The sequence below is a fragment of the Emys orbicularis genome, chromosome 10 (assembly GCF_028017835.1).
Source record: "Emys orbicularis isolate rEmyOrb1 chromosome 10, rEmyOrb1.hap1, whole genome shotgun sequence".
Lineage (NCBI taxonomy): Eukaryota > Metazoa > Chordata > Testudines > Emydidae > Emys > Emys orbicularis.
In genome coordinates, this window is record NC_088692.1 from 89,669,899 (window position 1) to 89,685,437 (window position 15,539).

The 15,539-nt window shown below is 41.8% G+C and overlaps 1 protein-coding gene across 1 annotated transcript in view; it reads right to left on the reverse strand.

Annotated features, from left to right (window-relative positions):
* Positions 1-9,406, reverse strand: part of BLM (BLM RecQ like helicase) — a 30,569-nt gene extending 21,163 nt beyond the window's left edge. The window contains exons 1-6 of the mRNA XM_065412351.1: positions 9,390-9,406; positions 8,253-8,351; positions 6,669-7,399; positions 3,991-4,189; positions 3,425-3,540; positions 1,954-2,086 (exon numbers count right to left, since the gene is read on the reverse strand). Of these exons, the coding sequence (XP_065268423.1) occupies positions 1,954-2,086; positions 3,425-3,540; positions 3,991-4,189; positions 6,669-7,399; positions 8,253-8,351; positions 9,390-9,406 (1,295 nt within the window). The remainder of the gene's footprint in view (positions 1-1,953; positions 2,087-3,424; positions 3,541-3,990; positions 4,190-6,668; positions 7,400-8,252; positions 8,352-9,389) is intronic.
* Between the last annotated feature and the right edge of the window lie 6,133 nt (positions 9,407-15,539).

The window sequence follows — 15,539 nt, forward strand, 5'->3', positions numbered from 1 at the left end:
CAAGGACAAAACCAAAAAAACGGTCCAAACAAATGAAGCAGCTTTGAAGAAGCTTTAAGTGCAGCTTTGTTTTGTTAAAGGGCCTAATAGGAGGCTTCCGTGTCCATATTTTGCTCTATGGATTTGCAAAACCAACTGTACAAAAAGAAGAGAGTGCAATGGCTGGCTTCAAGAACCACCCCTTACCTCTCCAGATTCCTAGACAGTCAGGATTATTGGTCAGAGAGAGGATGAAATGAAAACAAGTTCTTATTTGCACAATCTCTCCCACTTCTAGGTTACTCTGCAATTCTACATTGCTTGGCAGAGGGGAAAACAAAAAATCTGTCAAGTATCTTGCTGAATTAGACTACTGGGTTTGAAATTTGTAACAATGGCTGAACAGAGACAGGCGTTATTAAATCCAAACCAGGTAAGAGCAAATGTAACAGTACCATTGGGGGAAAGTGGTAGTTAGGTATAACAAATTATATAATCTCTGGATTTTTAGAAATAACTTTTTCCAGATGTAAAAACTTATTCCTGCTTAAGACAGAATTTGTTACTATCTTGTTTTTTCTGCTTCTGTTTTGTTTCCTGACAGTATTAAGTTAAAGACCAAAAGCATTCCATCTGTATTTTTTTTCTTACTGTAAATTATGTAGACAGCTTTTCTTGATTCTCAAAATAGAAGACAGTTCTGTGAATATGCTTAATCATTCTGACACTGACCCAACAGAATCTTTACCAGATTGAGTTAGCTGACTAATTTAGGCCCCAATCCTGCAAATATATGTGTAATTTTACTTGTTTAACCCCCTTGAAGTCAAGGAACTACAAATATGCTTAAAGTTAAACGTGCATAAGCGTTTGCTACACCTGCGCCCTGGAGATTCTGAGATTAAAGAGATAGTATTGAGATCTGAGTAGTTATCAGATATTTTAGGAAAAAGGAAAAACTTTTTATGGAAGAAAAACTGTCGATACTTTTTTTTTTTTTAACTTATCTTTTGTTATGAATATCAATTACTAAGAAATGATAAATAAAAAGAAAAAACTCACTTTCAATTAAAAAGTAAAATAATCAAATGTCCTAGGAAAAAGATTTAAATCCTTGGTTTTGCTACCAGTATGCCACTGAAGTAATGCTATAAACTGATAATCCTCGAACACAGTTGGAGGGGAAAATAGTTTTAATAATTTAGCGCTATGGGCCTCTATTTGAAGAAAATGAAAATAATATGCTTGACCTATATTATTTTCCCTATCTATTTCTTAAAGACTTAAAAGATTGGGATTGTTTACTTTAGAAAGGAGAATAAGAAGGGATGTGATAAAAGTATATAAAATAATGAATGGTATAGAAAAGGTAGATTGGGAGCTTGTATTCTCCTGTCTCGTAACACAAGAAAAGAAATTGGGAACTTCAAACCAATAAAATGAATACTTTTCACACAATGCATAATTAGACTATAGAACCATTGCCACAACAAGATTAAAAACGGGAGTAGACAATTATAGGAAAGACTAGTATATCCAGAGTCATAACTGTTAATCCTAACAACAATTTTGGCAGGAACATTAAATCTCATGCTTCAGGATTTAAGCCAATCTCTAACTATTAGAAACCAGGGTGAGACTAATGCAGAAGGCAGATTATCCCATTTCTGCCTACCGCAGGGTTCTTCCTCTGAAGTGTCTGGTACTGGGCACTGTCAGAGAAAGGATAATGGACTATCTGGATCTCAAGTTTGATCCAGTCTGGCAGTTTCTGTTCTTACAGACCCCTGTTTATTCTATCCAAAAAAAGTTAACACTTCTACACCATTAAAAAGATCATTTCATCTACTCAGGAATATTAACTTGTTTAAAAATATTAGCTGCCACCTTACCCATCTGATAGACACACATACAGTCAAGATGCTGATGCACACAAAAATGTAGACGTACTAAAGACTCCTAATTAAAACACACCTGAGATTTCTCTGTTGAAGAAGGTCATTCCCACAAGACAAAGACTTAAGTTCATGTATTGGGATAGAATCCACTAGTTTACAGATGTCCTCCATCACACTGAAGAGATGCTGTTCCAAACTTAAGAATTCATCTGCAAAGTAATATAGTATATAGTTAATAAAGTTTTAATTATGTGACGTCAATATTTTCCCCAAATGACAAAGAAAAGTGTAATATGTATAAAAGTTTAAACTGCTTATTTGGTATATTTTAAAGTTATGTAATTATTAGCAATCAAAAGACTATTCCTAAGCATGCAACATTAAGTTTTAAGCTGTATATACACGTATACTTTTTTTTTTGTTTGCCTCAGGCACTTGTACAACTGTATATTGTCATAGCTGGGCTTGACTATGTACAAAGTAGTTTATTACAAAACTTATAAACTTTACATGTTTTGTGTATCACGTAGTGTTCTCGTTGACAAACTAAATGCAAAAAATCTACCTTAATAAAACATTTAATTGCAGTTCTACTCTGGAAAGTGACCAAAAATCATTATAAGAGTCTATGTTTATTGTCTCATCGACTTCCAGATCAAATTTGCCAGCTCTGCATACTGATCTTGGGTCCTGACACTATGTTTAAATTGCCACTAGTTTTAAGATTCTGAAAGCCAAATTCCATCCTCAGTCATACCTGTGGAACTGGTTTTTAATGCAGTTGCACAGGTGGAACCCAGGGCACAATTTGGTCCTTAAGTTGAAAGTTGGCAAACAGTTTTGTTGATGATGCACAAGAAAAAAAATATGATCAAGCTCTGTCTCCCAGAGTCTGGCTTCCAGAATAGTACCATTAACTAACCCACATTGCACATATGTTTTTAGTAATGTTGAATTTATAACTTCACATATAAAATGTGTAAAGTCTGGGAGAGTTTATATTACTCTGACCCATAACTTGTTATATGCCTGGACTGTCTGTTTAAATTTGCAGTCTTAATGTTGCATTAATGGTAAAACCTTACCTTCAATCCAAGAATTGCAAAATTCTTTATAAATGTTAATTTAGCTCAACACTCCTTATAAAATTAGTTTCATCCCCATAGTAACACGGGGAAACAAGCATTAAAAATTAAGGGGAAACATTTTCTAGAGAGATCACTTTGGGAAGTCGGTTTGACACCTTGTGGGTGCTCATCACTTTAGAAAATCAGGACCAAGGTATCCCTGGCAGGGCACCTAGGAACTGATAACCAGAATCACTGGTCTCTTTTGGAGGTTAAGTGATGTGGCCAAGGTTATAGAGCACGTCAATGGCAGAGTCAGAAACAGAACTCCACATCTCCTGCCTCTTAGTCCTGTGCTTTAACCACTAGCAAATGCCCACTCTGTAGCACAGTAGATGAAGAACATGAGAACAAAAGGAGTTGCACGCCGTTCAAGAGACATTTAATGCATAGATATTTCAGCTGAAGTGTTTCTTATACCTGCATGCTCTATACTGGTTCCACTGGTAGGCTGCTTTGTGATGATTTTTCCAGGTTTTGACAGACTGTTATCAATCCTTAGTTTTCCATCTACAGCAGGTTCTTTGAAAATATTACTAATATTAAAACAAAAAGTCATTAAAACACATATCAATACATCAAATTATTTTCATTAGAGGAGAAATTAATTTGCTTGCTTAGGATAACAGTTTTAAGCATTATGTATATTATTCAAAACTACTCAACTCTCTCAAGAACGAGTGAACCCCAAGTAAATAATTGAGTGCGTCCATCTTTCACCCAACCAATTCACAACTTGATGCTGGTTTGGTTAGGATGGAAATGGTTCTTCCTGTGAAGCTAACACCACTGCATTTCATGACATTCATTATTACCAATTGCTACACTGCCATTCGTTCAAGAAACAAGGTCTCAGGTCTATTCATTCACCCAGTCAATTCAACCAGTAACATTTTAACAAGTGGAGATTTTAGGACTAGCGTCCTTTTTTAACCCATTTAAACCATCCTGGTGATAAACATTTGCGGTAGTGAATTTTGTTTTACCTAATGTTTTTTATAGAAGATGAGGAAGAAAGCACTTCTTCCTCTGGAGAGGGTGGAATGAAGTCTAAGTAATCATCCTCCTCAATTCCAGTGTAATCAGGAGTCTCATCCCACCCGTTAGCCAGTTCCTTCGGCGACTGGCTATTCTTCTCACCCTCATTTAGCTTTTGTTTGCCATTATACTGTTTTTTACTGAGAGCTGAAACAGAAGAGAGATATTGGGCAAGATTATAACCTTTTCTTCACTTTGGAAATAACCAAAGATGCAACTGAAAAAAAGAACAATGAAGCTTTACTACCTAGGATTCCATATATTTCAAATGGAGTTTATTATTTCTCAACTTTAATAACTGATTATATGGACTCTATTCCCACAACAATGTTCTTTTACATAAAAAGCAAATCCCTCCAAAATAATTTCAAATAGGTGGCTTAAAAAATTAAGGCATTTCAAAAGACAAAAATGGTGTTTCTTCAAACACAACTTCTACAAAATACATCTTGCAGATTTTTCTTATTATAATACAAGTGTCTTCTCAAGAGTTGAAACTTCAAAGCATTACTGAGTAGTTACAGCTTCTATAGCTGAATGAAAACTAACCTTATAAACAGAAGCCATCTCCATAATATAGATTAGATATTATAGATTTTTACAGTTTATGTATTCTTCCCTCATTTGTAGTGAAAGGCAGCAGTTCCCAAACTGTGGGGCACACAAAGAGGTTATCGAGGGGTACAAAGACCTGACAGGGGTACACAGGAGGGCCGGGGTCAGCAGGGGACTCTGTGCAGAATGGAAGTGGGCAGGGCTCTATACAGATGGTCTCAGCTGCCAGGACCAGGCTCCCCGTCCTTCTTGGGGGTCCACTGTCACAGCTGCAGCAGCCACCAGTGGACAGTTACCCTCCTCTATTGGGGTAGCACTAGGGACTATGCGAGCAGGGAGTGGAAAGCTGAACTACCCACCCTTCCCTGCCAGTCAGAGCTCCCTGCTGACCCCAACCCTTCAGCACAGTTCCAGGGCATAGAGCCCTGTCCTCTGCTGGAAAGAGCCTGTGCAAGGAAAGCTGATGGAGCTGTGCTCAAGGGCTGGTGTCAGCAGGGAACTCTGTTCGGCAGGGGGCTGTCCGCTCCCCTCCTGACAGGCAAGGAACTGGGTCCAGGCAGCCGAGACCAAATGACCACTGCAGGGGGCAGAAGGCTTCCTCAACTGCCATATGGTGAGTTTCTCCCCCCGTCACTCCTCCAGCAGGTTCCGGGCACCCCTCTCCCCTTAGAAAAAGGGTGTGCACACATGGGACATGAATCTCCAAACGGGGGCTCAGCAAAAAAAAAAAAAAAAAAGTTTGGGAATCTCCGGTATAAGGAAGATGTTTCGGCTTTAAGGCCCAATCTATACACTTTTTTTGCACTGATATAACTATTTCTTGTTTGTTGTGCAATTTTTTTTAAATGAGAGAGTCATACCAATACAACCCTTAGTGCAGACACAGTTATACTGGTATAAAGATACCATATACTGGTAAAGCCTATTTCCCTTCTTGTATGAGAATACTTATACCAGTATAAAGCATCTTTATCCTGATATAACTGCATCCATGCTTGCAGGGGGGAGAGGGGGCGGCGAGGGGGGAGGTGTACCATTTTAAAGCAGCACAATGTGTGTTTAGACAAGACCTAATATCTACTGTAATTCTTTGCCCTCCGTATTGTGAGAATTAAATGAGGTATCTTTAGCAAAATATGGATTCTTCAGAAATGTGAGAAATCACATCCTGACTGCTGAGGTGGTGTTCGTTATTCACTGTGTCATCAAGATATTACAGTCCAAGGATAAAGTACATATTCCTTTCCATAAGGAAAATGAAGGATAAGAATCTACCCTATGTAATAATCAAGAAACATTAAACACAAAGAGGCTAAAGCAAACAATGAGCAGCTAAGCAGGAAACAGCTCAAAGTTAACTGATAGTAAACTCCCCATTTCATGCACTTTTTAAATGTAACGGATTAAAATGCTGTGATACAGATTAATTTCTATTACTCAATATTTCTCATAGTTACACTGAACTATAAATGGAAACTGAAAGCACTTGGAATGAACTAAAACTGGTAGTCTAATTTCACTGCAGCGTCTGCAAGTGCCTCTTTTTTTCCTGAATGCTACTCCAGGAGATCTTCCTTCTCCAACAGTACATTATAGGGTTTACTGCTTTTTCCCCAGGAGTGAAAGTCCATTGTCAAACAGTTGACACTTTCTACAACAAAATCCATAAGCTACACACTTAGACCCTGATTTTCAGCTCCCTGATTTGACTTTAGTTAGAGTGGTGAGGGCTAGGCACTTCTGAGAATCAGACCCTTAGTGTGTAGACCTGAAAATAGTCCTCTAAGTTTACTATCAAAGGGGTAGCCGTGTTAGTCTGGATCTGTAAAAGCAGCAAAGAGTCCTGTGGCACCGTATAGACTAACAGACGTATAGGAACATGAGCTTTCGTGGGTGAATACCCACTTCTTCAGATGCATCTGAAGAAGTGGGTATTCACCCACGAAAGCTCATGCTCCTATACGTCTGTTAGTCTATACGGTGCCACAGGACTCTTTGCTAAGTTTACTATGACATTAGGCCAATTTTATCTGAAATGTTACATATAAAATACATTAAAAGAATGCATTACCTGTATGAGTTTCTTCTTTTTTGTCACTCAGAATAGTTTCTGTAGACAACTTCTTCTCTTGAAGATCTTCACCTAAAAGTTTTTTACAATCATTGGGATCTGAAACATCAAGACAAATCAAAGATCTGTTTGATGGAGCTGGCTGTTTGTCATTCAGTGATTTTTCATCGTTCTCAGAAGGACAACGTTTTGACAATCGTTGCTCACTGTTCACAGTCCTGGATGCCTTAGATAATCTAACTGTACAGGAATTGGATATTTGAAGAGTCTTGCTGGGTTTTACAATTGGATTTTTGGGGGATAAAACCAATGGTTTTGAGTTCTTTCCAGATATATCAAAGTCATCTATGTCATCCCAGTCATCTTCTATAGTAATAATAGAGTCATCTGAACAATTGTGGTCTACTTTCTGGGAAGCAGAATCACCTGGTTTCTTGCTTACATTCTCTTCCTTTCTAGGAGGTAAATCATTTGAAATTTGCTGGGAACATTCAAAAGAATTTAATGATACCCAGTTTGGACGAAGTTGTTGTATTTCGTGCTGTTTGGATGTCTTCTCAAAGAGGTCATTGATTTTTATCTGCTTATCCTTTGATGTGGGAAAAGATGCAACAGATTTAGTCTGGGAAGTATTAACGTCCTTGTCCTTCAATGCAGAGCTCTTTGTTACACTAAAACAGTTTATGGATACAGCATTACCTGGAGCACTTTTCTTTTTGAAAGTGAAACCTCTGCAAAATAAATTTTTTTTTTCAGAGTTTTTAACAATGTAAAATTTACTTATTTTTGGAAAAACAGAAATAAAGCTACATTTCTAACATCAAAAATCACTTCACACAGACCAAATATCAAAAGTGTGCATTTAACATAACTGAGAAGCTATTGGTAGTGTAGAATGTTAGTATTTTTTCTGAATTCTATATTTCAGTCTCACACATAGGCATTCTGGCTTTTAATGGATTATAGTATTTATTTTATGTGGCTAAAGCACTCTAAATGCCATAGATTATGATTTATGTCCATAATTATGTATCTTAAGTCATTTTAACCAAGTGTTCCAAGGTGCCGCGCACACAAGGCTCCCTCCGACTAGAATGGAAGTTGTGGGTGCTCACGGAACCTCTGAAAATCAGGCCATTTGGCCTTAAGTAGCATGACTTTTGCTTTGAACATCACTCAGATGTTAAGAAGTTTACTTCAACAACATATTTCATACTTTGATATTCAGTAGCATAAAGCAGCATGTCACCAGAAGTAGTGGTCTGGATTCCATGCAGTTAGTAAGAAAATTATATTTTAGTTTGATTATAGTGAGTGTAGTTTTTCCAGGCCAATTAAACAAGAAGCCTATCTTGGCCACTCTATGGAAGCCCACACAATCCATTCTACTTAGGAGACACAGAAGAATTTTTTTTAAAAATCCAGACGCAGGCCCTCTGTTTAATTTTCTGCATCAACTTTCAGCAGAGAAATTGTAAAGAAAAAAAAAAAAAAAGACCAGAACCCAAACTGACAAATGTTGACAACCATGGTACTTTTCTTTGTTACTTTTGATGATGAGCAGCAAGCAAGACTGATACTTACGCTGATTTGTGTTTTGGAAGAGCTAGTTTATTGTGAGTTCCTTTTGCTGAATGAAGCTCCAGCTGCTTCTGGAGGTTGTTCTGTGGAAGATCAGCCATGCTATCAAAAAAAAAAAAAAAAAAAAAAGATGATTTGAGGTATTACATTAAAAATATCACTGGCTACACAAACTCTCCTATGGGTTTTTGAAATTTTGCCACCTGCAGGTTATTTTTGTGGAAGAGTGATATACTGGGCATTGAGGGTTACAAGTGTAAATATGGACAGTAAGGGTGCTAAAAATCTTTGACAGATTATATACATTGCCTCCCTACTAAGACCACAAAATTCATCCTATCATCATCATAACAGGAAAGGTTAAAAGCGTTAAAGTGAGTGAGAAAGCTCTCGCTCGCTCTCTCTCCACAAAAAAAAAAAATCAGATGGCATGCATAATAAGAACTAGTAGCAATTTTTACTATATTGTTAAATTCAACAAAGAAAGAAATTAAATCCTTTCTTGAAAGTTTCTTAAAATTGGGTACTAAAGACCAGTTAAGCCTAATCTCAATATTGGAAAGGATTCTTGTCAGTGATCATTTTCATAATAAGACCATATAAGAGACGTACACAGTAGGCTAATTTATAAGTAAGCAGAGCGCCGTGAACAAAAGGACATTTAAGTTTGTTAAATTGTAAAGTGCTACGGAATCTTTCATAATGAAAGGTAAATGTAAGCACATTTCCGATTCAAGACATTATTAGGGAGTGACCAATAAAGCAAAGTTACCGTTATGCCAAGCTGAAATGGTTTGGACATTTATCTGTAAAATTATCAATCACTATAGGGTGTTAGAGAAGCTTTAGGTTATCCAGGCTTTTTATTTTATTTTATTTAAAGATATGTGGATTTTAAACCTCACTTGGAAAGGCATAAGCAGAAGGACCCATTTAATGCCTCCTCTCCCCCACCCCCCGAGACCAGCTTCTCTATTCGGGTACTGTAGCACCTATGTGGAAATGTCATCACCACCAATTGGCTCAAGTAATGGTGCAGCTTAAAACCGAGAACATGAACTAGGTTAAAAAACGGAAACCCTTAACAGTCAGGCGTAAGCCATTATTGGTAGTGGCTGAATCAAGAGGGTACCAGAATACCAAAGTGCAACTGTCATCACACCAGAATATTGGGACTGACTCAAGAGGAACTGGAAGATGCTGAAAACAGCCTGCATCATAACAGCTCTCAAAGTGATGGGTCTGCAGCAGGTGCTAGTGGGAGAGCAAGTTCTGCGATCCCCAAAAACTCAGGTGGAGTAACAGAAAATCCCTGTGATGTTTGAGGACTTGTCGACCTTAAAAGACTATCAACCGTTTGAGCAGGATCATGAACTGCGCTAGAGAACGAAGAGGCCCCAGTTTGACGGTCTGCAACAAGCCGGGCAAATCGCACTCCGCGGCGCGTCAGCGAAACGCAACGGCACTCCGAGTCTGGTCGGCCGCGCTAACGCGCTGGTCTGGGGGGCTGTGCACTGGCAAACCGCTGCCGCGATTCGCCCCACGGAGCGCTTCAGCCCCGCCCATGCTCCGTGGGGGGCTGCTGCAAGTCGGCCGGAGATTTGGGGCCTTTCCCCTCGGAGCGGCCGGACACGTGGCCTTGCCACTTTCCCGCCCATTCTGTGTCTCTAAGGTGGGGGTTCGTGGGAGGGCCTTCCCCGCGGGACAGGTGGGCAGCGCCAAGGGGCGGGTGGCGTTCGCGGCTCCTGCCCTCAGGAGGGCTCCCGAGGGACGTGACTGGGGCCGCTTCCTTGTCCCCTCACCCCCCAGCCGCCCCACGGCCCGTGCCTGTATTAGCGCCGGCGCCGGGCCCTTCCCCGGCCCCGCTGCCCCTCACCTGTCCCAGCCGCGCGGCCCGGGCCGGCCCCCTGCTGGGCCCCCGCGCGCCCCGCTCCCTCCGTATTTGGCGCCAACCCACCTCTGCGGAGTGCGGCTTCCCCATTGGCTGCAGGGCTCGGGGGGAAGTGACGACAGAACATTTCCGTCCCCTCCCCCGGGGCTGGCGGCGGGCCGCGGCCAGCCCCGCTTTAGGGCTGTGCGGGGTCAGTCCAGGCCGGCCGGGCGTTCTGGGTGATTCCATTCCCGGGCGGGGGGAAGCATAAGTTTGGGGCTGTTCCATTCTGTAGTGGAGGGGTGGGGGTTAACTAATTTCAAGACTGGGACTGTCCGTTCTAGCGCCGACTTCAGGGCGAATTTATTCTGGAGATGGGGGTGGGTCAGGATCACTCCATTCTGCAGCTGGGGGGGGGGTCAGGATCACTCCATTCTGCAGCTGGGGGGGGGTCAGGATCACTCCATTCTGCAGCTGGGGGGGGGTCAGGATCACTCCATTCTGCAGCTGGCGGGGGGATCAGGATCACCCCATTCTGCAGCTGGGTGGGTTGTTTGGTGGCTATTCCATATTCCCCACCCTGACGCCCCCCCCCGGAACGGGGCCGGGCGGTTTGATGTTGGGGCGTCACGGGGTGAATGGGGCTCAGCCTCGATCGGCAGGGCCTGCTCAGAGGGCAGTGCTGAGCCCATTGCATGGCGCTGCTTCTGGGCCGGTTACGAGCAGGGTCGTGACCTAGGCCGGCGCTCTGCTGACTCGTTATTCGTGGGGAGGATAACGAGCGCCCTGGGAATCAGGGTGTCACTTAGCCTGGGCTGCGATACAGCAGAGTCCCCAGCCCCCCACCCTTCAGCTTAACAGGAAACCTCCATCCACTAGCCCCCGCACCTGCAGCCTTTGTCCTGCCCCCAGTCGGACACCATCCTAGCCATGCACAGGGGAGGGAGAGCTCAGTGGTTTGAGCATTGGCCTGCTAAACCCAGGGTTGTGAGTTCAATCCTTGAGGGGGCCACTTAGGGATCTGGGGCAAAATCAGTACTTGGTCCTGCTAGTGAAGGCAGGGGGCTGGACTCAATGACCTTTCAGGGTCCCTTCCAGCTCTAGGAGATAGGGATATCTCCATATATATTATATATGCATGGCCCCTGTGCACCCGTTCCCTACGTGGCGCTCAGCACCCTGCTCTCCCCAAGCTGGTGTGTGGTGAAGCCTGGCCTTGGAGAGCTCTGAGTTGGCTCTGCCGTACACCAGAAGCTGTGCAGACTCAAAAGACAGGGTGTGCAGAGGTAATATAAAGCCACTTTTGTGACACCCTCAATCTCTGTCCCGAGTGCAGGAACGGAGGAACTGAGCAGTAGGTTTAGGGATATAGGGCTCGTCAGACCAGATTGGTCCAGGGTCCCTCTAGTCCAGTGTCCTGCCTCTTGACAGTGCCCAGCACAAGCTGCTTCAGAGAAAGGTGCAATGACAACCTTGGAATAACCTGCAACCTTGGAATAACCTGCCAGAGAGGAAGTTTCTCTCTAGCCCTGAGCAGTTAGGCAATTTCAAACAAACAAGGACAATTCAGAAAATCAGCCAAAATCTTTTGGAATTTGTTAATTCTCTTCACGCAGGAAGCCTGCTATACAAAATACAAAGGCATGATAGCCAGTACAATGGGAAATGTCAGGTAAATTCTATACACAACTCAGGTATATATATTCTCTGAAAAGTGGGGTTCTCATCAGGTAACTACTCAGGACTGTACTGACTATGTAATTTCCATACCTTGGGTCAAGCTCTGCCTTTTAATGTGCACATGTGGCTCCCTGGACCTATAGATTTTACACTAATGCACGATTTGACAAATTTGATTTATGTACAAAACTGATTATTCATCAGAGGCTCAGAATCTCTGCTTTGCACATAGACCCACGAAGCAACTCAGCCATAAAAATGGTTGGGAAATGTTCAGCTAGAGACTATTTTAAATCTTGCCATGTTTATAGTCACAAACTATTTCGGAGAATAAACCTGCAGCTGCCTGAAGACTCACAAATAACTAATAACGTGACCCAAACCGTTCCTGCCCTAAGCAATAGCTGACGGCATGTGAGGATTCAGATTCAGAAATAACAGTAGTGCAAAGCTGCTTGGTTTATTTATTCAATTATTTGCACATCTCCTTTTGTCCTAGTCTAACAGCTCTGCCTCAGACCCTGGAACTCACATTCAGCCCTGGCTGGGAACTGCAGCTGTTGCCACCAGACCAGAGAGGTTGGGTAATTTGCCTGAGGTCACACAGGAAGTCTGTGGTAGCCCAAAGGATAAAATCTGGATTTCTCAACTCTCATTTCTGTGATTTAACTACAAAACCATCTTTTCCATCTTCACTGGCATATTTCCATTCTCAAAGCAGATAAACTCAAGTCATAGGGAAAGCCTGAATTTGGAGACTACATATTTTTCCACATCTGACACAATGTTTCTGTGATTAACTGTTTTGCTAAATACTGTACTCAAAGCTCCTTAGCTGGTAAATAACCTCCCAGTTTTAATCACCATAGCTTCTCACATCACCCTTTGTTTCCTTGACAGGGCACTTTGTATACCACTGAACATTATATTAGCATGGCAGCAGTTCAAAAACATTGTGCTATCCAATTTTTAAACAAAAGCAATTATGAAAACAATATTACAGCTGCACTCCTTTGCACCACTAGTGTTTTGTTTGCGGTTGGTGAATAAAGGACATCATTATGCTGATAGTTTCCTTTCACTCACTGAAAGGCTTCCTTCTGAAAGCGTGATTTATCATGAATTGCTGCACCGAGATTTCACTGACAGGAAAGCCATTGGGATTCTTTCTGGTGTACCAGTGAGGCATTCATTCCCGGAGACCCATGGTAGCACTCAGAAAGTTGCTGTTCAGAACTGGCTTTTAGGGGATTTCAAAGGGGTTCATGTCTAATACACTATGTGGCACACTTTTCAACACCCAGCAAACCATAATTTTCCTGGGGGGGGGGGTTGGGTAGAGACTAGGGGAAAGGGGCAGAAAGTGTCCACACCCCAACCTGAATCCCAGTTGTGGAGCTGGCACATGACTCTTCTGTGACTGCTATTGCAACCTCAGCTGTGCTAGGTGCTGTCCTCTTGTGTGCCCTTGGTGGGGCTGTGGGCAGCAGTTCAAGCCTGCTGATTAAACATTTGCCTTTCTCCAGTTTGCCCCAAGATTTTCTCTGCACTACAGCGGTCACCAGAGGTCTGCTCCATAGCTCACACATCATGTAGAGTTTTGCTGCGTGGCCTTCTCTGCCCGCCCTCAGCCTCTCTCCAGCCAGTTCCTATGTGTACTGCCTCAGCAGCCCCCAGCTGCCAGGAAGAGCAACTGCCAGGCATCCTGCTCCGGCCCCACAGCTCCAGACCTGGACATACATCCTGTGAGGGACTGGAGCATGCTCAGAGCAGACCGAATGTGGAGAATTTAGTTGCCAATTCCAAACTCTAACAAGTCTCTACTGAGCATGTGGAAACAGACTTTCAGAGGCTATAACTTAGCCAAATTTGGGTGGATTTTCATAAGGATGAGGCCTTGGCCATCCTCCACACCAGTGGAACCCCCTTGCAAAATGTCACGTCTCTCCTCCAAAAGAGGGAAGTGCTAGAGATCATCCGCTGAACTGTTGTAAAGATTTCTGAGCATGTCTATTTCCCTAATCTTGTTCTGAAAAATGGATGAAATGATTTAGCTGAAATTTTCCAGAAAACTTTTACCTGAGGCAGACTCCCAGCATGGTAAATTTCAGCCCAAATGGCTTAGGTTTGGAAAAGTATCAGCAACTGAAAACAGGGTCTTAGAACATATCAGGCCACCTTATTATTTACTCTGATATTTTTAAAAAGCTGCATAATCTTAGGAGTGCATTTTAATGGACATTCTGGGTTTGTCTTTGACCAGAAATTCATGGACACATCACTATGTTCTTTGTAGAATCAGCTATTGGGCATTTTTGGAGCAACACACGACTAGTTGCTTTTGGAACATACCACTGGCTCGTGTGTATATCAGAGTGAACCTGAATTCTGTAGGCTAAATCCAGAGCTACTGTAAGCAGATGTCAGTCCATTGATTCAAATGATGACCCTGATCTTGCAAAGTCTTACACCTGTTCTCAACTTTATGCACATGAGTAGTAACAGTGACATAAGTAGGGTTCCACATGGGTTCACTGCATGGGGTATCTTGCAGGACTGGGTCCTACTTTGTAAACACTTTGGGGTGGTGACCTCGATTTGGGGCTTGTCTACAGAAAGCTTTTGTATCACTTTAACAATATTAGTTCCTCAGGTTATTTACAGAAATAAGCTTTTCTGATATAAGCACCTTTAAACCAGTTTAACTGCATCCACACTGGAGGGGTTTGTACCAATTTTAATTATATCAATTTAGAAACTGATATAGTTAAAGCACTACAAAAAGCTGGTGATGTATTTGTCTAAAGATGAAGGATTCAGTCCTGCTCCTCTTGAACTCAATGGCAAAACTCCAAAGGAAAGAACTTCAAATGCTAATAGAGCATCTTTCACAAACACTAAATTAATGGAAGAAACATTGAGAAGGCAACACAAAAGATACCACAAAAGTGACACTTTTTTTTATTCGTTTCCATAACACACAGTAATGTCTTGGTGGTGTTACTGCAACATGAAATGACACACAGCTGAAATGCCTTCTGCATACATGACGAATCTTCTTAAAACAGAATCTATTGAAATACCTGACATTAAGGTTTCTACTTTTTCCTTAACTGAATAGAAAATTATTGATTCTTTTTAATATTCATTAAAATATTCTCTTTATTTTAGTAAAAATAATCAAATCTTAGATGTAATGAAAATAGACATAGCTTTCTTACACACTTATTAGCACTTATTAAAAAATAGATCTTTGTCAAAAGAATACAGATTTCCTAGAAGGGAGATCTGTTGACATGCAGGACAGTCTCCCCAGGGAAGGGGAAGCCTCGTTGCTGGAGTAATTTAAAACTGGGCTGACAAATGCTACTTAATAATAATACAACAACTGCACAGTGCTTTCAGCATCCAGGTGATTTACAACCTAGTCTAATCAACCCTCACCACACCCCGAGAGGTAGGTTAAGTACATTTTACAAAAGGGGAAACTGAGGCAGCGAGGCTCAGAGACTTTCCCTAGAGCACATGGTAAATCAATCTGAGCTGGAATTAGAAGACACGAGTTTCTGGCTCTCAGCCCTGTCCTTCGAACATGCCACAACGCTGGAGAATTTACTACAGAGCAGCAGTTCTCAAACTTTAGCAACATGAGGACCCTCATTTTGATTTAAAATTTTTCACGGACCCCCGAGCTGGCTTCTAATTTTCCCCAGAGGTGCTCAACCCCCACTCAGCCTCAA